The following is a 27,986-nucleotide window of genomic DNA, read 5'->3' on the forward strand; positions in this document are numbered from 1 at the left end:
CGTCTAGTCCTCGTGACGTAGTTAACGTGCGCCCGTCAGACGTCTGCGTTTATGCGACGAACGGAATGGCGAGCGGTAAAAAGAATCTCATCTGGTCTCTAGCGGATTATACTGACGATTCAGAGCCGGACTCCGACCAAGAACAAGAAGATACAGGTCAATGTTATTTATTTAAGAAGGACTGTAACTGTTAGGAGAATAAAAGTTAATGTTTATTAGAGAATAGTGACTGAATCTGAGTGTAGGCTAACGTTAGCTTAACAGCTACCCAGGTCATGGCAATCACTAAACTATTTGCATTTAGCCGAACTTAGTTTATGGATATTGTTTACTTTGCTAGTTTTTAAGAGCCTAGTTTTCCTTAATTCTGTTGATGTGTTTGTTTAATCTGATTATAGTTTTTTAGACGGCCTGCCGTTATGTTGTTTTTTTTAATCGTTGCATTCTTCCGGATTGTAATTGTTTATTCTGACTCTTTGGTTGATATTTTGATTTCTGTTGGTGATCTTTAATTTTTTTCTCAGTCTGACCGGGTTAAGCACTATATTTAGACTATATTATACCCATTGCATTCATTTATTTTGTCAAAGTCCTTACTAATGATATTGGAAGCTTGAGAACACGACAATGTGAACTTATTAAAACCTGTTAAAAATATATAGTATTAATGTTTCACTAATTGTGGTAGAAATCCAGATATCCGTCAGAAAATGCACATTTTTAAAATTTTATGGGTAAATATATATATATATATATATATATATATATATATCTCAAGCACAGTTAAGTATAATTATATATAAATAAATAAAAAACCGATGTTAGGTAATTAAATAACTAATCCTTAAAACAAGGTAAAATATTAAAACCTTACACTATAATTATAGCTATGCTCAATTTAGCATTGTTAATATGAAAAATCATCTAATGTCTGAAAGAAAACACCCTTCGTGCCCATGTTTGTGTTTATTCTAATTAATAGTCATGTTTTATGACATATTTGGGCTCAAAATCAATAACTTTTAAGGGGTCAAAATGTGCTGGAAGAAACCTTTACTGCTATAATTCCAACCAGTAGCACTTTTGTCCTAGGTGGTGTGTTTTAAGGTTTTACAGATGAAATCAAGTGACTTTAATTACTAAATATTATAGCAGGGACATCATTAGTGTCAGTGCTGATAACTGTGCTTGATAAATGCTTGAAACCAATATTTGATACTTCAAATGTCCTTCATCATTCCAGTAGTGTTGGTCGACTTGATGGATTGACCTACATCTTAACTACTAAGATCCATACTCATGTAAAGAACAGTGGGATGACTATTAAAAAGAAGAAAATAAATAAGGGAGATAAATGCAGTAATGTTGTCATAATTTTAATAGAATCACAAGTATTTTTTTTTCTGATTCTGCGGAGCATCAGTATGGAGGTATTTGTGAATATACAAACTTGAATTGATTAAACATAATTTTATTTTAAAATCATGTATTTCCTTAACCCAATCACTCATTCTTAAAACTCCATACCAGTATAATTATTAATATTTTTTAGGGGAGGCTGATTATTAAAATATAACAGAGTTAAAAGGCCTATAAAATGGAAGCTGCAGATGAACCTTTCCTGTTTCGTTGTGTCCAGGGGGGCGAGGAGTAGCCCTTGTTTATGGCTATGGAGAGGACGACCTGAACCGCACCGAGGATGTGGAAGAGAAAGCATCTGGAAATGAAGACAGCCAGGATAGCAACTCGGTCAGTATCTGACCTCTGAGCTCCTCCCTACAGGTCTCCTTTGGATCCTGACTGAATCCTGGCTGAAACTAGAAATAAATATTGAGTAATGACAGGAAGCGATAATCTAGTAAACCGCTGTTTTACCGGAATTTCAAATACTGAACCTAAGCTGTAGTAGAAAAACATCACTTTGTAAATATATTATTCCAGAAGCCCAATACTACAAGAACTGAGATTTTATCTGCTGATTCCAGTTTTAAAAGCAATGCATAAGCGTAAACACGGGCATTTCCAGTTTGTTGATGAAGACTGTAGTAATTTGAATCCATAGAGGAAAGAAAGGAAATACGTTTTTGCTGTCTTTGCATCAAATTATGTCTGCAATGTTGATTTTGGTTGATGCATTTATCGACTGCAGACAGTTTGGTATTTCTGGGAAGTTAGGTAAATGCATGGTATAACAAAACGTCTTCCTAACTACTCCTTCTGTACCGATATTAATATGTCCCTAAGCTGCAGCATCTCATTCATGAAGATCTGTGATAAGTAACCAGCAATGTTCAGCAGACATTCCTCACCAGACGTATTTAAATATCTGTGTAGACTTTGTTTCACAGTAAAATGTGCAAATATTGACTGTTAAAGAGGAAATAAAGATGCCCTCCAGGTGCATTAACACAGACCGATGTTTTAAATCCATCAGAAAATGAGCAGTTAGTTAAAAGTTAGTTTTTTCCTTTTATTCACATCAAATGAAGTTAATCTTGTGATTTTATAACATAAAATAAAAAATAATGAATTGCATGGAAAACTCAAAGAAGTTCAATGTTTTAAATGCATTTATTTAAAAGAAAATACCAGTTGGTTATGATGAATTACATGTCATATTACAGAATGAATCAGGCCAACCTTCCTGTTAATCCATTGAAAGAATTGCATATTTTGATTAAGATGTTGGAAGCTGTTTAATGATTTTAGGATTGTTTGAATGAACTAATTTACTTCCTAATTTATTTGGCTGATTTAGCATCATCCAAGCAAGGGTGGAGTACCTTTTGTTTTTTTTGTGTTGAGAAAGAAAACACTGCTGTTAGTTGGTGGAATTGTACTAACTGTGGTTATTTTTCTCTGTCTGCTGCTGCGTTGTGATGAAATCATGAAACCTGGTATAATTGACATGCTTCCTTCTGAATGAGTGCCAAACAGACAGCAGATTAGCACAGCTTGCCGTTTTCTTTCATCGAGCTTTCAGTTGTTTTTCCGTTTGGTTTAAGGCATGTTAGGAATGAGAAAGCAGCTCCTTATGCAAAGTCCACCACATGTAATGGGTCTTGTTCTTAAAAGTAGGGTTAGATGATTAATCATATTTATTGAATAATTTCATTCTTGTTTATGAAGATTTGATTTTTGGAAAATCTGTATTTCGGTTTTCTCACCAATCCAGTCTTTGGACTTCCTCCGCTCAGAGTGACATCAGTACTTTTTGTTCTTCGATGTAAACTTATTACTGATAAACCAGCTCACTGTGTGATCCCACTCGCTGCTAACATTTAGTTTTATATTTTGATTGCTGTGAAACATCATTTTACAAGCAGGTTTCACAGCCTGAATTTCTTTGCTCTTTAAATTGAACTGTCCAGAGGACAAAACTAGTTTTTAAAAATGTGTCTTCTTTTTTTTTTTTTTTTTTTTTTTTACTCTGTAAATTAAGTGAGGAAAAAAATCGACCGATTTAAATTTGGTTTGGAAAAAAAAAATCAGATATTATATTTTAAGGCATATCTCCCAGTCCTATTACTTATAGTCCTACTTAAGATATGGATAAGTAGTAATGTGATTATATGTAGGAAATGCTAAACTTGAAAGACTGGAAGATTTAAGAACAACCTGCACAGAATAGAAAACTGTATATTATTGGAAACGATCAAATAGTCATTATTTGGTGATGGGTTAGTTATTCTACCTTTATGAATGAAAGAAGAGCCACCGTCATGGCAACGTCTGCACCTTTCAGTCAAACACATGTATTGCTTTTTGTCAAGTAACACAGATCCTCAGTTTTCTCATGAAGAGAGTTTGTTGATTTTTAGGCATCTTCATTTAAGTTTTGTTGTATTTTTATTATTGATTTTATATATTTTTAAACTTCAGTAAATTTTTTTAATCGTCCTCTGAATAAACTGGGTGCACAGGTGGCTCTATGGTTCAAGGTAGTGAGTAATAATTTTATCTTTTATTTATCTAAGACACCATCTCTTGGAAAACTAGTTTTTTTTTTATCTAACCAATCAGACCAATGTACTGCAGATTTTTAAGAGCATATTCTTTAGGTTTATATTTATTTCTCTTTTAAATTAAAAATGACACGATGATGACGGATGTTCAGTTTAAACAAAAAGAAGCATTAATTATCAAAGAAAATGCTAATGATGGAAAGCTAATGAAGGAAGTGGCAATGCATGCCTTCTGATCTGAAGCATGGCTGCAGAATAAACTGATGACTGCAAACATGTTTATAAATCGACTGATTCAAAAATAAAACAAAACAACAACTATGATGTATCGATTTATCTCCAATATCCGATATTAATATCGGATATTGGTCTGATATTAACCTAAAAACTAATATCGGATTTTATCAGCTGACTTCTAAAATCTCCAGTATTTTCATGCTGATAGGAACACTATGCTACGCTAAGTTTCTGTAACTCGTTAGTTAATTTTACATTATTCCGTTGCTTTCTTACCTTTTGTTGTTGACTTTGTTTCCCCGGTTTTATTAATACTACTTGATCAAGTCTATTCTGAAATTCTACAATATAAAAGTAATAGAGGCCGGTATTAGAGGTGGGAGAAATCGATCCTAGGATCGATAGTATCAATACCAACTTTGGTAAAGATACTAAACACTATTGGTTAAACAAAATCGTTACTTTTCCTTCTCTCCCGTACGCACTAACTGCAGCAGATTGACCAGTCTGCACGCTTGTGTTACATCGCTTTGCTGCTTCCCTCTCCCCTCTCGTTACCGGCTCAACATGCAGGCTCAGCCTGGCCCCATCCACTCAGTGCTCTCTCCACTCAACACATACAACTATTTTAATAATGTAAATGAAACAATGGCATTCTGTATGGTTTGTAAAAAGCCTATTAAATGCAGTGGAAACACAACAAGTTTATATAAGCACATGAAAAAGCAACACGAGCAAGAAAACCTCGAGCTACTTTGCTCATTGCCCCAATAAATAAATAAATACATAAAACCTAAATGTTAAAAAGTATTGGTATGGTATCAATATCTGCGATACTGACCCTGTATTTACGTGGTATCGTGTCGATTAAAAATTCCCGGTACCGCAACAACATCAGGAACCAGTTGATCTCCACTCATCCATCCATAATGTGACTTTATGACTTCCTGGCTAATAGGTGATCAACAATACTAAAATCTGATCAAGACCCAGATTCTCTGTGCTAAATAAAATTATTCTTAACATCAACTCTTTATAATGTGGCTCAATAAATTATTCCCATACAGAACTGATTCCTCAGTTCACAACACTAACTGATCTAGTCCCTTCCTATAAATTAGCATCCTGTTGTAGATTAGATCAAGTTTTAGATTTTTTTAGGTTCTTTTGTGTTTTATAGGTTATGTGGAAGGGGTCTGCTGCCCTCTGACCCCCCCCCCCCCCCCCCCCCCCCCCCCATTACAGTGTTAACCCTCTGCGTTTTTGTTTTTATAGGATGTGGACGAATCAGACGAGGGGAGGCACGCAGATGATGTGGAGGTATTTGAACAACGACCTGAGGTGGAGTAGATTTGGTTTAGAAATCAGCTCCGATCACTAGATGGCGCTGTGGGCTTATGTATGCCTGGATTGAGACTTCAGGTCACTGAGATGAATATTGTTCCTGATCTTAACTTGCTGCCCCTCTGAGGCTGATAACCTTTGTCTGTTAAAGTTGCTGTGCAGTGAAGAGACAAAGATGATGACTCTATCAGTGTAAATATCACGGTAACTGAGGTCATCTTTCCTGTGCTGACATGTTATAAGCTGCTCACAGAAGCACCACTGTTCTTTGCAGCAGAGGATGATAAGCTAATGCATTGGTGTTGTTTTTATCTTATCTGGTTTGATGTGTGCCTCATGGCTCAGAGCTGCAGAAAACATGTTTTGTGTTGGTTATGATTTCTGCTTATTAGTCTGCAGGAGGAGAAGGGCTGTTTGCTTATCTGATGGCTCCAAGTCTTCTCTGCTTATTTCTGTTGTGAAACAGTTTGAATGTTTCACAATTTTACTGCCTGCTTCTCACTGGGTGCTCACTCTGACAGTGATTTGCTTTCTCCTCTGGGCTCAGTGAAGCCTTTCTGGTCTCAGAAGGAGGAGTAATATCTGGCTTTTGGGCGAAAACGGTGCTGGGGCTGTGCCTTGGGGAATATTTACTAATAAGTTTTGCGATATTTTCACAGTATTTTTAGTCTTTAGCGTTGACTCCATGCAGAAGAACCGTCTCTGTCAGGAAGCCGTAGGTCTGCCAGCCGTGTGGCGGGTCAAACATGTTGTTCCCAAGCAGAGTGTGAATACATTTTTCACCAGACTTTTTGTGTTCATTGAGATCAGATATTGTGCAGTACTCCTGCGGCTGTGAGCGGCTGAGATGATAAAAAAAAGTTGGTTGTGTTATCAGACTTGGTTTTCACTGGTTCCAGACACATTTTCCAGATGACTGTGGTTTGTTTTTGGTCCGACTTGCCATGACCGAAATACTGCCAGACTGCCGAACTACAAAAACCTTTCTTTGAAACAATTTCCTCCGCCTCTCCTTGCTGCATCTTCATGTGCTCTGTGTTGTGGTTTGAGAGGGCGGCGCTTGGTGACGGCGTGCCTGGGTCCGCAATTGTGATTGGTTGGGAGGAAGCAGTGACTAGCATAAACCTACATGATAGGCTACAATGAGAAGGAAGGAAAACTACATTTCTTTTTTATCGAACTTTTATCGACCCTCTTTTTTTCTATTGCGCCACACGTCTATCGATCGATATATATCGTTATTGAATTATCGCCCAGCCCTAGTTTTAGAATATGTCCGTAAGAAACCAAAACAGAGTTGGATCAAGTCAAACGGGCAAATGGAAGACCGTTCTGCAAATGGATGCATGAAGCAGCTCTTTTCTGTTTTTATTTATTTTTTTCCAGAACCATTAGATCCTAATCTGTTTGTTTTGAAGCTTTTAAAGGCTTCTTGGATTGTAATGTAGAGATTGGTGCTGATAGCTGGCGTGACATATTTATGATTAGGGCTACTTTTACCTTTAAAATCTGCTCACTATTGAATCCCAACTGTTTTATCGCATGCTGCTTTTTCCTCACTGAAAACATTCATTTTAAATATTGCTGATAAAACATTACAAATGGTAAGAATGTATGATTTTTGTACCAAAGTTGGTTTTTGGATAGAAAACAGATGTTTATTATTTCCTAACCTTACATTTTAAGTTTGTGTTTTTGCTCACATATGATATTCTTCCTTTCTAAAACCACCAGAAGAAACTCAGGAAGGCAGTTTATTTGGAGGCCTCTGGTGTGTCGTCTAAACAAGTCTAAGCAGAATCAGCAGCCCTGCCCTACGGTTAGACTTTTAGCTGCACACTTTAACCACTCTTAAATATTACCGTATCAGTAAAAATGAAGTACGAGGCTAGAGATACACGTGTCAGGCCTCTGCTGGTCTTTACCTGTTCTAACTGCACTTTTAAGGCTACAACGATACCTTTTGGATTTTGGACCGTACGTGAAAATACAGAACATTTTCATCCCATCACGGGAACCAGAGGCGTAACTTTCTGAAGGACTGGTGTTGACATGTCCCCACCAACTTTGGCATGGAGGGACAGTCTCCGCCAATAATTTCTGTTTTTTTCCCCCCTTTCAGCTGATTTACTTTAGCCAACAGTTACTGGGGTTGGGTGCAGCTAATGTGTTCACAGCCTTTTACAGTCTGTGTTTTTTTTCCTTTCGAGTCCAACCTCATATCATCGGATCTGTCTCTTTGGGACATAATATTATTTGGGGTCGCTATTCACTGCGTACAGAGTATCCACGTGGAGGAGGAGAGACACAGCAGCACTCAGTGGCTACAGATTAAAATTAATTAGAATCAGACTGCAGAGCTTCTAGAAAATTAGTTTCTCTGGCATCATTATATGGGTTCATAAATCTGTTTTTAAGCAGAGCAGAGAAACAATTAGGGACAGCTGCAGATTTAAAGGTAAAACAGATTTACTGGGATATGCAACATGCAGTTAAATATATCCCCAAGTTTACAAGAAAAAATATGCAATGCTATAATAAAATTCAACATATCTTTTTGTCTTTCTTAATTTAACAAGACTCAGAAACAGCTGTGCCAGCCAAACCAGAGACAGACAGACTCACAGGAAACAGACTTAAAATTAAAATATGAGAAACCTACAAGAATTAAAATAATAAAAATCAGTGTATAAATGATTTTGAAGGAGGATAATCACTAATGTAGCTTAAAGGGAAGCCATGCATGGATGGAAGTAAAGTTATGTCTGTACTAGGGATGCATGATATATTGATGTTGGCATTGGTATCGACTGTTATTCATCATATTTTATACCTTAATGTTTTTGAGCCCTTTATAAATAATTCACAAAAGGCAGGCATCTGTCTATAACTATATATATCAGTGAACTGTGGTGTTCTTGTGTTCTCAACAATGGGAAAGCATTCAATAAATATATGTTTGACCTCATTTTTTGGAAAATATAAACCCTATTGAAAGCCCTCTACCTTTACATTTGTTTCTTGAAATAAAACGACGTGTAATGGAGTAAGATCAAAAGTTGTCTGACCAGTTTAGCCAGTGAAAGAGATGTGGAGTTTGCTCATTTACCTGTTGACAAATGAGAGCCCACTGTGACCGTTTGCGGCTCGTTAAACTAACAAGCAGTGATTGTCAACATCAAAGCAGCTGATTTTACCCAAAATGGTTGGATGACTCTACTTGGCACCTGAAGGCAGAATATAGGTATTATGTCTTCTATTACATGAAACTAGTGATGTCCAAATACACCAGTTATTAGATATTGACCTGATGCAATATCCGCATGAATCACACATACTTTTATTACTTATTTAATTGTTGTGTGGAAGTAAAAAAAAAATAAAGAAATGTTTATGTTACCTAAACTGAGAAAAACCGTCAACAATAAAAGCTATGGAGACGGTGTTTCTATCGGATCAGGACATCCCCAATATCAGCATTACACGCACTAAATAAATGTTGATTTAACAGTAAGATTCACCATGAAATTGGCTTTGTTCTATAGCCGTGCAGGTTTTTTTGTTTGTGTTTTGTTGGGTTTGTTGCAACAGCTGATGGAGGGGAACCTAAGGATCTCTTACTAAAGTGTTCATAAATGCTTCTTCTGCTACCTATAGGGTTGGCTTTCTCCATCATAGCTCCTACACTGAGATGGCGGCGTACAAAGTAAACATTAAATAATGTAAATACCTGTTAAGCTTTTATGCTCTAAGTTAAGTCAGTCAAACTGATCCAGTGATTAAGAAGGAGACTGAGCCAATTATCGGTCGGTTAAAAAGCCTTGGCCTTTAACTGATCAGTTCTTTTGGTTCCTTGTTTGCCTTTCTGTTAATTTATTTTCATTTTAAATTTAACCAGAATTACATTCCTCTTTTTGAGATTTGGCGCTCAATTACTTGATAAGGATTCAGCTAAAGTGCCGACAAACTATTAATATATGTGTTGAACACTATTTCTCCTATGAAATGGTGTCTGTTTTTAACAACAGAGGGTTTGCGTTTAAGTGTTCTCAACAGTAGGGCTGTGTTAAAAAATATAAATTTTTGCAATTCTGAATTGATCAATGCATACCAGCAAAGATTGATTTAAAAAAAAAAGCCTTTTCCACTGTCCTTACATCCACCACTACCTACTAATACTCTATTCTTTGCTGTTGAATGTTAATATTCTACAGGCTCCAATGTATTGCATGACTACAGTTATTTTATTCATCTAACGGATAAAAAAGGTTTTAATACCAGCAATCCAATTTGAGATCAGATCGGATTGGATCAGAAAGAATCAATTCTAAATCTAAAGAATCAACATTTACTTGATTCTTGAAATTAAAGTCAGTCTAGTTGATTATCTTCCAATAAAAATAATTAAATACTGATATTTTATCTATTGTCGCTTCAGTCGTGTCCTAGGAGAACACACTTATGCCTTGCCTGCTGTTGGTGGCACCGATTATAAGGCAGGCTTGCTTCTGCCAGTCTGCCTGAGGGCATCTTTAGCTACAATGCTGCTCACCACCATCAGTGTGGGAATATGTGCATGAATAGCTGAATGCAGCATAAACCCCTTTGGGGTCCCTGGACTTAATGGGCTGTATAATTACAGGACACCATCTCCAACAGATTCTCCTCTGGAATCTCGCTCAGCTGATCCAAAACTTAACTATTACTTTCACTCACAGGAAACATGTAGGATTGCTGTTAATCATTGAATTAATTTTAAAATATTACAGTCTTTAAAATAAGGTTATTTACTTTTATCATCAGTGACCTGTTGTTACTAACTAGCAGCCAGCATTAGTAAAACATCTGTCTATTTAACTTACCTGTTCAGAGAGTCAACCTGTTACTTAGATCTGTTTTTTTTTTTTTAAGCTACCAAAGTGTCTTATTCAACAGGTTTGCCAATAATAAACTGGGTTTAACGTTTTAGGAAAGCAAACGACATTCTAACGTAGCCTTCCTGTTATATGTCTTGCTCTCTTACAAGAACAACAACATGGTTTAGAAATAATGTCATTTTACATAGTGTCTTACATCCTTTACTTCCGATTTTATTTTTTTATTACGTAATTGCCAACAAAAATGGTTGACTTGTGTCTCTTTTCACAAAAAATGACCACAAAGGGTTTCATTAGTCGGAAAACCTGTTTAAACACAGAAACAGTCGGATTTTAGTGGAAGTGGGAACAGCTCATTGACGCAAGTCTACCTGGGACAAACGCCTCGGCAAGCGACCCGTGTTAAAATCACCTCGGCTCTGATCGTAATGCTGTGGGAACACCAGAGCTGAGTCGACCTGCTAACTTACGTGACACCATTGAACGCAATGCACTGACGTGAACACACCGTACCAGTCGCGTCTGATCTAACAAGGCCAAACAACTCTGTTTGCAGTCGATAAACATGGCGCAGCGTTGGTAAGAGGGATTCAGACAGATAAAAGTGAAACAATAAAGCACACTTAAAACACCTTGGTTTCCTTACATGGTGCTCTCCATTGTTTACTTTCCTGACATGTCACACTGATGACATCATCAACACTAACCCACAGTGATTGTGTCACAAGACACACATCCACCAAGGGACAGATGTTGTCTGTGACGGGTTAAACCCAGTTTTTTTTGCCAATGAGAATGGAGCCAAATGCTGATTGTTAGTGGGTTGACCCTAGCTTGAAATAACTTTCATTGACCCGGTATTTTCAGTGGGAAAGAGGCTATTGTTACACCAACCCTGCAGTGCATCAGTGTTGTTACGATTACTGAATGGAACATTTTTGATACTTCCATTCAGGTCCCCAAAAAATAAATCATCATCTCAGTGATACAGATTACTGTTGAAAAACAATCGAAACAAATGTTATGTTTTTGATTCTGTAGGCAAAATGATGATGAAACCAGACAGAAAACCTACGTTTTCTACCATCTTTACAGCAAAGTTCTGCTTCTTTTAAACATTTGTTTGCTGGTGTCATTTTAATCGATTTTAAGCAGTACTTCAAAAAATGTAACCATTCAAACTGAAGCCTTTTGCTCATATTGTCAAACCTAGCAGTACTGGAGTTTCCCCCCCTGCAGGAGCTCAGCGGACCCAAAACATAAGCTACTGCTGGGTGTTTAAAGCTCTGTTAACATGTTGGGTAAAATGTCCGAAATATAAGCCGTAGCCAAAAAGAAAAAAACCAAAGGATGGGAGCAATTTTCTATTTAAGGTAGTTGGAAAAATGGCTTAACAAACAGATGAATGATGCTAGCTGTGCTAGTGCTATAAGCTAACATTCCAACATTGATGACTGAGAGCGACTTAAAAATAGCTAAACCTGAAACAAAGAAGCTAGCAAGCTAATGCTATCTGTTTAGATATCCCCGTCACAAGCTGCCAGACTGAGTTCACCTGTCGAGACCAGAGATACTTAATTAATACTTGATTAAAAGTGCATACTACGAAAAAGGATGTACATATAAGGTTGGGAATTGATAAGATTTTCATGATTCCTATTCCCTTATCGATTCTGTGAAACGATTTGATTCATTATCGATTCTGTTAACAATGATCTTGGTTAGTGTACGTTCGTCTACCTTTGCTTGGGACATTCTATTTCTGCCTGCCTTGGTGAAAACAGTAGGCTAAATAAATGTGTCTTATTGCATGTTGTGATCCATCAGCTCTGATCATTTTACAAAAAGTATGTTGCCATGGCATCTAAAGTACTTTAGAATAGGGCTGGGCGATAATTCAATAACGATATATATCGATCGATAGACGTGTGGCGCAATAGAAAAAAAGAGGGTCGATAAAAGTTCGATAAAAAAGAAACGCAGTTTTCCTTCCTTCTCATTGTAGCCTAGCTTGTAGGTTTATGCTAGTCACTACTTCCTCCCAACCAATCACAATCGCGGAACCAGGCATGCCGTCACCAAGCGCCGCCCTCTCAAACCACAACACAGAGCACATGAAGATGTGCAGCAAGGAGAGGCGGAGGAAATTGTTTCAAAGAAAGGTTTTTGTAGTTCGCCAGTTTGGCAGTATTTCGGTCATGGCAAGTCGGACAAAAAACAAACCACAGTCATCTGGAAAATGTGTAGGGAACCAGTGAAAACGAAGTCTGGTAACACAACCAACTTTTTTTTTTTTTTTCTATCATCTCAGCCGCTCACAGCCGCAGGAGTACGAGATGTGTAGGCCCCGGCGCGGCTCTCCTCCGAGGAATCTTCGTGAATTTCGGGAAAATATTCAGGGCATTTATTTATTTGTTATATTTATTTTGGTCACTTTTCCGGTCACTTTAGTTTATTCTTTGTCAGTTTTTTATAACATAACCCAGGTCTCTTAAGTTATTTTTCTTTAAAACAATTCTGTTATGGTTAAAAAAAGTTGGTTAAATAAAGATTTCATTTGAAGTCTGTGTTTGTATTTTTTATTAAAATTAAATCATTTAGCAATATTGTAAAAAGTCTAGGCAGAGCTGCACATAAAATATGGTTTCAAATCTTTTCAATAATTATCGATATCGATCAATATGCATTTTTTTTATCGATAAGCTTTTTTTCTATATCGCCCAGCCCTACTTTAGAATATCTTTCTCCGATTGTAGCTTGAAACTGTCACATATGCTTTTGACGCTCAATTTTATGGAAACTCCTTTTTTTTTTCTCCAATATATAGTTATTTAAAAAAAGAATTGGTAAAATGTGTTATAATTGATTAGAATTGCTCATTCTTCTGCCAAGTGAAGGGTTTTGTTTAGGTTAGAAACCTTATGGGTTTGCTTTGCTGTGACTGAGTGAACGTTGGTGTGAAGTCCAGTTAAATGGGAGCTGAATGTCAAACAGCGGCTGATGAATTAGAAACAACTCGCCGTCTCCGTGTTTTGCGTTTGGAGTATTGCCAGCGATCCGCTGAACTTTGTCCTCCTCCTTTCTTGCGGTGTGGACAATTATTTGATGTGCCGGCATGGTTGCTAGGTGATGGTTCAATTCCTGTGAATAACAGCACTCTTGTGCTGAACCTGGATTACCTTCAGGGTGCTGGCACAGCACAGGGCATATTTTAGAGATTGTGGAGGACGACTCCTGTGGCTGAGACGAGGCTTTCTTTGGAAACTAAACATATTTACAATCTGTACTTGGCTCCTAGAAACGGTTCATAGTGGGCTGTGATGGGGCGGGGTCGTTCTGGGATTTGTTTTGGTCCACACATAGAGCTTTTGTTTTTGTTTTCTTTTTTTTTCACTAGCTCTAATTGTTTAGTAATTGATCCTAACTGTTTAGACTGACATTTCCTCTTCTGTTCATATTTCCCTGCAAACAATGTAGTTATTATGGAGTCTTATTTTTTTTATTTACTTAATTAACATCTGAATGTACAATGGGGTCCCCCCCCCTTTCTTTCTTTTATTACAGGCATCAGAAGCTGAGAAGAAGGACCCCAATGAGCTTGTTGGTAAGTGCTCCATAATTCAGACGAATAAAGTAATAAACAAGGTCATAATTCTCAATAATGGCACAAGTTATGGTGGGATATGATGCACGTTATTGCCTGGTCTGCCTTCACACACTTAAACTTGAGCTGCATGGTATTATGCCACCGCACCCTTGGGAGACTGTCACTGCTTCAACTCTTCAGGGAATAATTTTTATGCAACACTTAAGGATGTTTTTTCTATGAGAATGTTGCTCAGTTTTTCCAGAAGCCCTTTTGTAGGGTCAGACACTGATGTGGGACTCAGACAAGCATAACTTACCTTTGCTAGTCGGACCAGTCTGGTAAGGCTCCAGTCTAACTGGCTGCTGCTAGAGTTTTTAGGGTTGTTTTTTTTTAACAAATACATTTTCCTTAACATTTAGAGTTATCTGATTGGTTCTTAACTATTTCCTCTAACTCCGATAGTCCCTGTTTTGAAATCAGGCCTTTCCACTCTGACTTGCCATGTACACGTCTGGTTTATCAGGCTAATGTTGAGCCATCACAAAGGGACAGGAAAGAGAATTCCCCCCCAAATTGGTCTGATGAAGCTGGGAACATTGGCCAGATTGTGTCGGCATGCTGAAGCGCTGACATCTGCTTTACCTGGAACCATAACTTCCCATTTAGTCCAAACTGAGTTAGATTTTTTAAACTCGTGGCTGGAGCTTCAAAAAGACTGAGTGAGGAAACTCTTTATGTTTAGAAATATGATTCATGATGCACAATGACACTGTTACTGTGTAAAAACTCTTGCTAAATTTGCTTTGAATATAAAACTCTGCCTGAAAAGGAAATTGCTTTAAGCAATCTCTGTCACAGTCATTAGAATCCTTCAGCTATATGTAAGAGGAACAAAAGACAGTTTTTAGCTTCATTTTTGTAGCAGTTTGAATCATTGTTGTACTAAAAGAAACAGATTTTTCCTGCTTTTTATGAAGTTTTGTTGAATTTGATATATTCAGGTCCTTTTCCTTAGTGGCACACACCTTTAATGTGTAATTAAATCAACCTTTTAAAGTAATTCTGCAAAATGATAAAGAGATCCTGTTTCCTAAACCTACATGTCACTTATATTACATATTTCTAATGCAGTTTTCCTTAAGCTTCAAATTCATTTGTTTGTCTTACCTAAGATCAGTCTATTAAATTGAATTTTGTGCATTTTAACATGTCATAAATAAATAAAAAAAAACTTTTAGTTTAGTGAGGGTTTGTGCATTCAGAGAATTAGGTCTGAGAGGTTAATGTTATTAGGCTGATATTAGGACTTTTCATGTCTGTTGGCTGTAGATGCATTTAATAGATCAGTCATTAACTAGACCAGGTTTTAGTGAAGGGCTGTTAACCAGCTGGGAAGCAGGATTATGAAAACTTACCTTTAACTGATGAATAAGGATTTTACCGCAGAGGTGGGGATGAATGTTTCACATCAGACCGGATGTGACTGATGCAGGGAGCGGCGTTTTATTCACCAGCCTTACTGTGAACCTTTTCTCCTTCATGACTCACTGCAGACCATGAATTACAGCACATTTAATGCTAATCATAGACATATTGTTGTCGCTTTTTACTTTGATTTTAAATAAATCAGAATTAGCCCCAAGGTCTAAATGAAAAATATTATATATATTATATACGGTATATTGGTCCGATGTAGAGGAAGGTAACGGTCTTAGATTGGATCTTTGATAGGCCAGCAATGGAGCAGTCCTTTCCATCAGTAAATGTCAGTGTTTTTGGCCAGAAGCCCCCCGTCACCAAGCTGAAGTCTGGTCTTTGTCTGCTGAAGAGACAGACATTGTCCAAGAATGGCCCTTAGGGCACAGATCGCTTCTTTCTTTCTAGAAGACAAATTCTCATTTGGAAGCGAACTACAATCTTGTCTCTGTATTTTGCAGTCTGCTTAATGTGCCTCTGCTGTAAACCAGTCATTTTTCCAGTCGCCGCTGGTTATTTATTACATTTGTTTTGCATAATTGATAATAATTCTGCTGAAGTGAAGCAACAGAGTTTGTGTAGATTCTTTGGGAAGATATTTCAGCAAGGCTGCAGTTTCCCTGCTTGTCTGTAGAGGATTAGCAGGTTTTCACCATATTAAGTCTCTTTTCAGATGCGCTGCAAAGTGCCTATCTGTGTTTAATGAAACACCAGGCCACCACCCTAATGCCTGACTCATCAGGCCTGTTGTGTCAGGCTTTTGTTGATGCTAAAAGGCAATAGTTTTGATTCTTTTTACTTGTGTTTCTATGCTTATGTTTTAATTAAAAATAAAGATGTTTTCGTTGCGAAAATAAGTTTGGTATTTTCTTCACGTTATTAAATGTTTAATAGGATGAGTTTAGAAACCATCTTGTTTGGAAACGTAACAGACAGATGGATGTCCCAGGTTATTACTATGAGATTCTACCAGCAGGAGGAAAAAAATCTGTCTTTTTGGCTGCTTAAATACCTGCCAGCTAGTTTTTGTTTTAGATTCAATCTAGCTGGCAAGTTATCTTTAAATCTATGGAGTGAAGATACAGTACAAATATTGCTGCAAGCAAAGAACACATTTTGTTCATGGAAATTAAAAAAAGGCATGACAGCAATAAAATGTTGTAAACTTATTAAAAACAAAAGTTTGGGGAGTAACTGTAATGTTTTCCCAAATGTATTTTGTTCAAATTCTATTCATTATTCTTCTATTCATAATTAATTATTTTCAAATTAAATTTTTGTGAAGATTTATATTAAAATTTTTTATTTAAACAGATTTTCAAACTATATTTTTTCAGTTTTATGTATTTATTTTTTACTAAATTTGATAATTTAATTAATTCAAATTATTTTCAATTTTTTTTTTTACAAATTTTATATTTAAAAAAAATCTTTTTTTACTTCTCCTTATCAGATTGAGTTTCATGAGTTTCCTTCATTTGCAATTACATTTTAAGGCTGTGGGGGCGGGCTCTAATCTAGAATAAAGAATAAAGATGGATTTCTATTGGTCTGTGTGGACGTCAGCAACATTTTTACCGAACTCTTCCGGCCTACAAATGACTCAATGTAGGTCGGGGGACGCAATCGCTGAAATCGAACACAGCCAGAGAGTGAATGCTATTCTAAAGTGTAAAAAAGAGAAATTTGAAGAAAAAAAAATAATAATAGAACATGAAAATTATTCCGTAAAAATTCAAAAAAATTCAAAAAATATCCACTGGATATTTGAATTTTTACGTAATGACTATGACCTGGATGACTGAGAACCTTCATCAGCAACATGAAAATTACTTTTATTCTCAGTAAAATCTGAGAGAACAGCAAAGTTGCATTTATGACCTTTATTTTTTTATTACAAAGTTTTTTAAAGTTTAATTTCTGGATTGTTTTTTTTTTGGTTTTCCATTTATAAAATGTGTTCTTTGTTTGCAGCAATAATGGAACTAAATTCATATATAAATCTGTTTTCTTTAATTATAATAAATGTGTTTAAATACTGTTTAAATGACATTGATATGACTTAAGTTCCAAAACCTTTAATAGTAAGGCATTGAATATGTTTTGTTTTCTTTGGCTGAAACTGAAGTGAATGAAAGCAGCTTCAGCAAAAAAAAAAAAAATCTTATCAAAATATAAAACGTCTTAATCTTATATTTAACGTTGAATATTAGCTTCAAATGTCAAAATAAGAGACTGCAGCATAGATAGCATTGTTATAGCTCCCATCGTTGCATAAAAATAAAAATATTTTAGAATCATACAGTAAAAATAACTGGGAGAGGACGGCTGATTTTGATTCTTATGTTTTGATGCCCCGCTAACCTTCCTTCTCACCACATCTTAAAGTAAACCAATGTAAACCCAGAGCTGAGTCACATACATGCAAAGTTACTTCACTCTTAAGGGTTTTTAAACCTAAGAGGCTGTGGAAGATTAGCAGAACTTCAAAGCAGGGGTAAATAAATTACAAAAGGAAAGTTTTCCAGTTGAAATGCAGCCTATATCTCCATACCCAGATCAAATATTGGAGGCTGAGGGTTTCTGAGCCGTTTGGTCGTAACAATAAATTACAGGAAGGGAAAGTTATGAAAATTGGCTTCAAGTGCAACTTTTCATTTAATTGAAAGCTGAGTGTTTGAGTGGAATTTTCCTCCAATCTTTTCTGATGATAAATGTTCGCAAGAGACCAAGTTGCCTTTCAAAATGTTATTCTCGTGTTGAGTCAAGTTTTAGCCTGTCTCTGTTCCTCAGCAAATGTCAGCAACCGCAGACTTCTGCTTTTACAGGCCGACATTCACCTAAAGCACATCTGCATGGTGCCTGATGGGGCTGAGTAAAGGCTCCATGTGATTGAGATGTGGTGACACTGAAAAATGCCAGAAAAGCAAAACAAGGGACAGGTCCAAAAGGAGGGAGAGGAGCCTCCCTTTTCCCAAACAAGTCCCAACAGCAGCCCCTCCTGTGCGCTCATCATACCACACCGTGCTGTAAATCCCCCTCTGCTGATAGTTTAACCCACATCCACTCCGTATTACCACCTTCCCTTTTTGTTTCCCCCCCTTTCTGAGACTGGTTACCTGGTTAATGCTCCTGCATGTGAAAACAAGCTGAAACGTTGGAGGTTTCACCTTTTGTTTGTCTTTTTCAGCGCTTTTTTCAGAGAAAGTGAGGAACATGTCCCCAGATCAAATCAGAATCCCCCCCGAACCTGCCGGACGCTGCTCGAGTCATCTACAGGTACCCCGCCCCCAGAGCATCAAACACGACACAAAAAACATCAAATCCTGCTGCTACAGTGTGGAGTGGGGGGGTTAGGGTGTGGCTGTCTAAGTTTAGTTTAAGAGGATCCTTACTAGTCTGTGGGCTCCTTTTAAAATGCCAAATAAACATGTTTTCAGACTAAATGTCCTGTTAGATAGTGAGAAGCTAAACCTGCTCCCTACAGAATCCACCAGTGGTTCCTTCAGAGGATGTTTATCAAACCTGGAAGGTTTACAAAAGCTGCTTAAAAAGCAGCAAATGAGAAGATCTGCAGCTTAAATCGCTCCCTACTAGGAACAGAAATAAATGTCAGTGTTGACATGAATTCTTGGCGTCCCTTTAATTAAAGCTGTGGTCTCCTCAGTCACCTCTGCTCTGGTTCTGCCTTTCCAAACTGCTGCCTTTTGCTCCTCTCCACTTTCCTTCCCTGCGTGGAGTCAAGGCAGGTCAGGACACACAGCTGACTCTGAAAGAGTTCAGCAAACTTTGTGGCCAGAGGGCTGACACTCCCCCACCTGTCTGATGAACATGTTATGATTCACCTGAACAGCCTTCTTGCCTCTTCTGCCTTCAGGACACATACAGGACGTTATGCTCTGACTGGATTTGGTAAATAACAGGTTGTCCATGACTGCACCTTAAAACACCTCCAATATAAAGAAATGAATGAGAGAAGGGAGAGGCCATACAGGCGCTAGAAAAATAAACTAACTTTTGATTGATTTTATTACATTAATAAATAAGTATATAAACATCTCTGATATGATGCAAAGCTTTAGCTGATTAGTCCAGTTTAGTAAAATGTACAAAAAAAGCTGACGTTATGATAATTAATTAAACCTCATGGCATCTATGAGCATGAATCTGCCCGTTTAGCTCATTTCAGCTGCTCTGGTTGGTTAAGCTAACATGCGTCACCAAGGGTCACAGCATGAATGGGGGCGGCAGTACCAGAGCTCACCTCTGGCTGTACTGCTCCTGCATTACTGAACATATCCATCCATATATCCCCTTAACAACATCCTTCATCTTCTCTGTTTGAGGCAAAGACTGAAGAAAGGGTTTAAGGTTTTTAGAACCACGGCCTTAAAACATACAAGATGGAGTCTGATGCCCAGTAAAGTAAAGTAGTACCAAGTTCCCATCTCTATTACCTTCATTAACTGTATTCAGATGACGGCATCTTTTAGGGTGACAATGATTTTGTTTAATGAGCAAAAAGGGTTCTCCACTTCTAGACCCCTGCTGCCACAGGGAGCTGTACATATCAAGGTTATAAAATCCTATAAAAACAACAAAACGGTTTGAAAGAGTAAAACAATGACATGCTCTAAAGCCCAAGGACATGATGAGATTTTATCATGATGTTGGAATTAAAATTATAATCCTCTCCGAACCGATTACCACTATTTATCAACAATGTATTTATATCTCACTGCAGTTATGATTCTTTAAAGTCGTAGGGAAGTCATATTTAAACGTCAAATCATTCTGGCTTAAACATGTATATAACTGTACTGTTTATCAGACCATTTAGTCTCAAAATTTAGAAAATTTCTATTTTTATTTTTAAAGAAAATCCTGTCTTAAAATGTTTGTTTTTTTTCGTTATCTTTTACAGGCCATTTATTTATATGTCAGATCATACACCTAAATTCGGCCAATCCTATATCAACGGTCATCTGTCAATCAATTTTTTTCAGTCATAGCATCTTGATTCATATGTCGCAGCTAATATACGCAACGGTTGAAATCAGAATAATTTACTTTACCATTGAGTTCCATCCCAGTGTTCACAGGGATGGACGTCTGTGTCTTCAGCAGGCGTAGAGCTAACAGAACTGGCAGCGTTGCGAGGCAAGGGCTCAAACATGTACGGCTGTAAGCCTTCTACACCAAACCAAGCTTCTGCCACCCTGGCATCCTCTTCCACGACACCTTTATCCCCACTTTCCTCCTCTAAATAAAAATGTATGACAGAGGAGACTCATCCACGACCTCCGACACTAAACTCTCCTCCTCTTGCATGTTTCTGCTGTCGTTTCTAAGTCACCAATTTAGTGCTACTTGGTCCCAATGTTATTTCCCATTGGAACCTACTAGCACTAAGTTGCTAACTGGTTAGCAAGATGCTTCATGGAAACCGGTCAAAATCAGACTTGCCTGCGAACCTTCTGCCACAACAATCCCGCCCCTTTGATAAACGGCCAATCACATTCACTTTATTCACTCGTAAGAATTCAGAAATGCAACGGTTGGAACAGCCGCTTCCCTATGACTTTAACTTTTATTTCCATAAGATCATCACTAACTTTCAGCAAAGCATCAAATTAATCTTTATTTAGCCGTATTAAACTTGCCTTGATGTTTACTTTTTTTAGCCATATTTGTGTTTGTTATGCTCAAAATTTTGGTGAATAAAATAGATTTTTAAAACAATATATTTCTAATCTTTATTAAATATAACAATATATTTAAGCACCCATATCCTTGGGGCCTGACGGTGAGCTATCAGGTTGTTATGTTTCATAGCTTGGTTGGAAAATGATGTTGCACAGTGAACAGGTAGTCTGTACACTTTAATATGTTCCTGATCAGGTTCTTTTTAATTTTACATCCAGCCTAATGCAGCATCTGCAGATCCCAGTCTGCCTCTCCGTTCACGGACTTGCTTTGTTTTGGAAACAGGAGAAGATCTTCAAGCTGTACGAGAGGAGAATCCACGGAGACTTTGACACAAACAGCCACATTCAGAAAAAAAAGGAGTTTAGAAACCCGAGGTATGCAGCTCGGCTGCAGAGCACATGCCAGCGAGGCACACGCCCTCACACTTCATATCAGATGCACTTGTTTTGCACATTAAGTTAATTAGCAGAACCCTAAACCCACTTCTCTGCTTTTCTTTCAGTATTTACGAAAAGCTCATTCAGTTCTGTGGAATCGATGAACTGGGGACCAACTACCCCAAAGACATGTTTGATCCACACGGCTGGTCAGAAGACTCCTATTATGAGGCTCTGGGTAAGATGCCGCCCACCGTCTTCTTCTGTGTTTGTTCCCACTAAAGCTGACTGCTTGTTTTCTCCTTCCAGCCAAAGCTCAGAAAGTGGAGATGGACAAGTTGGAGAAGGCCAAGAAGGAGCGAACTAAGGTGAGGTTACCAAAGAAAGGAGGAGGAGAAATGCGCTGTCAGGGGCAAGTCTCCACCAGCTGCTCTTCATTTTTACTTAACGATCTTCCTCTGAAGCACACCACTCACTTTTGCCAATTTGAGCTGTCATAACAGCTCAACCCTGCACAGCTCTGCAGCTTGGCTGTACTCTCTAAGATCTTTATTTTTTCCTTTTTTTTTCTTGGTGATGTTGTTGGAGTAGAACCTTCCCGTAAGTGATGAGTGGAGGCAGTGGATGGGTATCGTTCCTGTGGAAAAGTGCTGCAGAATCATCAATAAATGTTCAAACAAGTTTAAACTTCCAGCCAAGGGAGGAATGACTCCACCTAAGGTGGAAAAAATGGCTTTGAAAGAGAGTTTCTAGAGAAGTAAGAATACAGAGGAACCTGTGGATTTGATGAAATGTGTGATCTAAGCCCTCCAGACACTTTAGGCCTGAACACACCGGCTACGTACGACTTTTTAATCTCTAATCTGATTTTTTTCCATGTCACACTGACTGTGTATAGAGAGACTACGACTAGGCAGGGTGAGCAGATCTGCAATTGTTTTTTTCCACTTACCGTATTTTCACGACCATAAGGCACACCGTACTAAAAGGCGCAGTCTCAGTGATGTGTCCCATTTCTGTATTTAACACACACATAAGGCACACCGGACTATAGGGCGCGTTTTTTATATACAGGTACAAGTCCTCTACTACCTTTAAATAGCTCTACTGTGTATTTAAAAATACAGCGTTGTGTGATCACTCCTAAATTAACTTAAAATCCTGAAACCTGCTGACGGAATATGTTCGCTTTTATGGGTGCCTGCAGTTTAAATTATTTAGATGAAAAACACCTGCCAGCCACTGCATGAACCCGGAGGCTGCCCAGCCTAGAGGCTGCTGATGAAAGGATTTCTACTGTCGGTGCACCGCTGGTATGTGGGGGTCTGAGCGCCTCCGAAAGAAATAGATAATCTGGATGAACTGACTTTCTCACTTAAAAACATATTAAAACTACTTTATTCCCACTGATCACAGCAAATATAGCTGCAAGATTTAGATTATTTAGATGAAAAAACACCTGCCAGCCGCCGCGGTGAAGAGGAGGAGACCCGCCCAGAGGCTGCTGTTGAATTAAGTTTTCAGGTAGAAAAATAGAGCGGGAGCAAAACTGAGTATAATTGTGCTTTATTCATGTATTTATTACAAAGTATTAATCAAACCCATCAAAGTCATCATCCTCTGTTTCTGAATAAAACAGCTGCGCTAAATCAGACATGCCAATTTCCCCTTCTTCGCTGTCAGTCACTTTCCGTGCCGCGCGGCTCCTCAGAAATGATGCCGGCTTTTGCGAAAGCTGGAACAACAGAGCTAGCAGACACGTTAGTCCAAGCATCTACAATCCATCCGCAAACTGTGGCGTAACTTGCCTGGCGCTGCCTTCCACTTATCCTGAAACTGTGGTCTCAGTCTGTCATCCATCGCTCCCACGCCGCTCGCAGCCTTACTTTGAACGGCCGCTTCACACCGATGTCGAGCGGTTGAAGTTCCTTTGTCAGACCCCCGGGATAACAGCGAGCACAGCGTTCATTTGATTCACCTTTTTTTCACATCGGCTGTGAGATGGGCACGCAGCGATGGTGATGCGTGGAAAAAACCACCTGGTCTCCTCACATAGGCTACACCTGCCTCAGCTACGCTTTCATCATCTCTTCATCCATCCAGCCTTTTCCATTTGCGTTAATATCATATGTCATCAGAGCGCTGTGTCTGTCTCGCTGTCAGCTCCCAGATCAGCTTCTCTGATTGGTTGATGCGTCCAGCAGCAAAACTTCAATTTTTCCATCTCGAGCAGCAGCAGCGCGTTGGCGGTGCGTCAGATGCTTAAACGCTCCTGCTGCTCAAAACGCGCTGCAGGACCTTTTGCTGCACCTATACGCGCGTCAACCATTGACTTTGCATGTAAACACGCTGCTTCTGCTGCACCTGCTGGGTCCGGTTCACACCGATGTCGAGCGGTTGAACAGCGAGCACAGCGTTAATTTGTTTCCCCATGTTTTTCACATCAGCTGTGAGATGGGCACGCATGGAGTTACAGATTAACAGCGATGGTGATGAGTGGAAAAAAAACACCTGGTCTCCTTACATTCAGCCACTCTTTCATCATCTCCTCAATGAGGTGGTCTCAAAAGTCGCAGTTACAACACACATAGGGTGCACCGCACCATAGGGCGCACCGCACATTTTGAGGGAAAAAAAAGACGTTTAAGTGCGCCTTATAGTCGTGAAAATACGGTATGTCCCTGTGCTATACACAATAAAAAAAAAATCCCACATTTGACTTGGCCAGACGATGAAAAGTTATTATTAGAATTATTATTAGAACAGATAAAAGGTATATGAAAAAAATTATGAGATTTACATCTAAAGAAAAAACCAAAACAGCAATAAACGCTGTGGGACGGTTTCTATGCTGACTGAGGCAGAGGTGATTCTCAAAGAGAGATCTGGAAAGTTGAGTTTTTTTTTTCTTTTTTTCATAAAGAGGTGAGCAATACGCCGCGCTTACCTGCTCTGTCTGTCCCTCGTTATTTCGTTTTTTGTGAGGCTTAGTTTTTTCTCCTGAAGTTTTTTTTTTTTTTGGATAAATTTAGCTTTTTTTTTGTGAGGCTGAAAGAGGATCTCTACTTTATCCCTTTTCTGTCCTCCTGAACTCCTATCATGGGTAAAGTATTGGGTTTTTAATGTTTCATTGATCGTTTTTGCACGAGTCTGTCCTGCTTGCTGTGTATCTCTGTGTGACTCCAAATGGACTCTTTCCCAGTGCGATTAGATTTTATTTTGTATTTTCCGCCAAAGCGGATGTGTTTTACCTTGTAACCGCATCTTCCGGTCAGATCCATGAAATTGCTTCTGAATTGCTGTAGTCCGACTAAAATGGATCTGGGGTCTATCTCAGTCTGATCTACACAAGTCCGTCGCATAAAATCGGGTCGGGTGTGATCAACCCCATTGACTGTCAATGAGCGCTAAAAGCCAGGACCTCGTCTGACACGATTATTTTGTCAGATCAGACGCAAAATCAGATTTGATGTGTTCTGACCTTAAGCCTGAGCTTCTTTTCTGTTTTTCTTTTCTCTAGATCGAGTTCGTCACAGGAACTAAGAAAGGCACCAACGCCTCCAGCACAACCGCCTCCACGACCAGTAGCAGCAGCACCACCACAGCCACCGGTAAGGATCGCTGCTGCAACCTAACCAAAGATGGTTTCATTTTTGATGCCTGTACAAGTTTAGTCCTGATGCGAAGCTGAAGCATTGTTACCGGTAATATTTGCTGTGATCGGGTAAAAAGTAGTTTTAATATGATTTCAGTGAGGAAGTCTACCTTAAAACTTCATATGTGCAGTCAGTTCATCCAGATTACCATCCTGCCTTCAAATATTATTTCGCTGTCAGGGCAGCTCAGACCCCCACATACCGGTGGTGCACTGTCACTAGTAGTCCCATTGAACAGCAGTCTCTGGCCCGTTCATCTCTTCGCGGTTTGCCGTGGCAGCTGAAAGGCGTTTTTCATATATGTAATCTAAACTGCAGGCACATGGATAATAAAAGTGAACACGTTTTGCCGGCAGATTTCTGCATTTTAAGTTAATTTAGGCGTTAATAAACTTGATTCAGAGGAGTGATCATAGTGATCTGCATCAGCAGTTATGTGTTTGTCTCCCTGCCAGCTCCTAGATCAGCTTCTCTGATTGGTTGATGTGGCGCGTCGAGCAGCAAAAGTTCAATGTTTTCCAACTCAAGCAGCAGCTGCTTTTGCAGCATGTCCCGCACGTCAGATGCTCAGAAGTTCACGACGCACACCTTCAGCTGCTCAGACGCGCTGCAGGACATTTTGCTGTGCCTTGATATGCGTCAACCATTGACTATGCATGTAAACTATCTGCTCCTGCTGCCTTTGCTGCTTTAGTTGTGAACGTAGCATTTCCGTCACAATGCGATACTAACGTACCTAATGAGGGGTTTCCAACTATTTCAAAGCCTTTTTTAAAAACCCAAGAGTAATTTCTATTGTTCAGTCTGTTGATATTAGTCCAAATCATAAGCTGTCTCTAGAGGTTTTATTTGTTAATGTTTCAACATTAGGATCAGATGCAAAATCTGCGCCGGACTAGAGTTGTGACAGGCAGCCCAGGCCACAGCCGGCTACGCTCTACCCCTTCTATTCATTCGGCTAGATAATCTGAATCGTTCAATTCCATTTTGAGAGCGAGATCATCTGTGGTAGTAGCACTAGACATCTTCCAGGCATGTGAGGAAAATTAGCAGCAGTTCAGCGGACATGATAAAGGAATGGTAGCCGGCGCGCGCGGATGACGTCATACACACTCCGCTTTGGTTTAAAAAAATATAAATATAAAAAATATAACCGCGGATGTCTGGGGGACAGTGATTTGCCTACATGTTATGAATGCTGGCGTACCATAAAGAATAAATTATGAACAGTTTAGTTTGTGACTTCAAGTCGTTGCCCATAGGAAGACGTTACTTGGATATAACCTAACAGAATATCTTCAGAACGGCTCCAAATGACACAAAACTCATATGGGTGAGTAGAACATGATGGAATAACCTAAAATCAAGGTCCCAGCGTAAAAATACGGCGTTCCCCTTTAATAACATGTACATGAATAAAAACACTTCCTGCTTTAAGGGCGCCACCACCGATGCATCCCCGTACAGAGGTTTTCTGTCCTGTTGGCATGACAGCAAAGAGGGAATTGTTCTGAACTCGAGGCTTTAATGAAAAACCAAATAGATTTTGAGCACACAAGACATTGGTTAAACTTTTTGACCCTCAAGACAGTTCAATTCAATTCAATTTATTTATATAGCGCCAAATTCACAACACATGTCATCTCAAGGCACTTTACAGTTCAACCAGATCATACAGTCAAATTGATACAAAGTTTTCTATCTAAGGAAAACCAGTTGATTGCATTGACTCATTGACTCAAATACAATCCCCCACACTAAGCATGCTTGTAGCGACAGTGGAGAGGAAAAACTCCCTTTTAACAGGAAGAAACCTCCAGCAGAACCAGGCTCAGTGTGAGCGGCCATCTGCCGAGGCCGACTGGGGTTCAAAGAGACAGAAGCAGAGATACAAAAAGCAGCTGTAAAAGGCAGTTTAACAAGTTTCCTTCTCAAACCCATTTCAGTTCTGTCTCGGAGCTTATTCTGCCATCTCCTATTCTGTGTTTTATCTCCTCAGCAGACGCCCAGAAGAGGAAAAGCAAGTGGGACTCGGCCATCCCCGTCACCCTGGCTCAGCCCACCCTCATCACCACTACAGCGACGCTCCCTGCAGTCGTGTCGGTGACCACCACAGCTAGCGGCACAAAGACTACGGTCATCTCTGCAGTGGGAACCATCTTAAAGAAAGCAAAGCAGTGAACTATTGGACTATAGGAGCAGAGCTTCTGCTGAACAAGGACTAACCCAAATCATCACCAAGCCAAAGTCTAGTGGTGACATCTCTATATCTGATGCACAGTTTGTCAAAAGATGTTTTTATATGAGGGATACAGCTGATTATTTAATACCACTTAAAGTCCTAAACAGACTGGTTGAAATATCTGAAAGTGTTTTTTTTCTCGATTGTTGTAGTTAAATGTCGTCAGGCTTTCTCTGTCTGTCTGCAAACATTTTCTTTTTTGTGACATAGTGAACGTTTTTCAGGTATCCTATATTTTTTACACTTCTACATACGCATTGTTTGTAAGGAAATAAATGAGTCGGATGCAACTTTTTAATTTGAATTTCTCTCTATGCGATGTTCCTGATAAAAGTTGTACAGTTTTACTGTCTGCAGGGAATAGGAGGCCATGTTTAAACAGGAAGCGACTCTTCTTTTTTACCCGTTATTTTGAACACAAACCTGAATCTAGTCGTTGGACTGCTGGATTTAAAGCCAACATCCACAAACAGCCTCCCTCCTCAGGTGGAGTGTTTGTTACCTAGCTTTATGT

The 27,986-nt window shown here is 38.7% G+C and overlaps 1 protein-coding gene across 3 annotated transcripts; it reads left to right on the top strand.

Moving 5' to 3' along the window:
* Positions 1 to 27,771, top strand: LOC119792602 (SAP30 binding protein). Of its 3 annotated transcripts, none has more exons than XM_038299306.1 (10): positions 1 to 156; positions 1,640 to 1,749; positions 5,478 to 5,522; positions 13,988 to 14,027; positions 18,679 to 18,767; positions 21,480 to 21,571; positions 21,700 to 21,812; positions 21,884 to 21,942; positions 25,095 to 25,185; positions 27,230 to 27,771. In XM_038299306.1, the coding sequence occupies exons 1-10, from the start codon at positions 66 to 68 to the stop codon at positions 27,409 to 27,411; spliced, it is 912 nt and encodes a 303-aa protein (XP_038155234.1). In that variant the 5' UTR covers positions 1 to 65; the 3' UTR covers positions 27,412 to 27,771. The 3 variants fall into 3 exon arrangements, with proteins under 3 accessions (XP_038155234.1, XP_038155235.1, XP_038155236.1); XM_038299307.1 differs by having other exon boundaries at positions 27,233 to 27,771; XM_038299308.1 differs by having other exon boundaries at positions 25,095 to 25,181; positions 27,229 to 27,771.
* Positions 27,772 to 27,986: the final 215 nt, after the last annotated feature.

The sequence above is a fragment of the Cyprinodon tularosa genome, unplaced genomic scaffold (assembly GCF_016077235.1).
Source record: "Cyprinodon tularosa strain WSP-4 unplaced genomic scaffold, ASM1607723v1 ctg424, whole genome shotgun sequence".
NCBI lineage: Eukaryota > Metazoa > Chordata > Actinopteri > Cyprinodontiformes > Cyprinodontidae > Cyprinodon > Cyprinodon tularosa.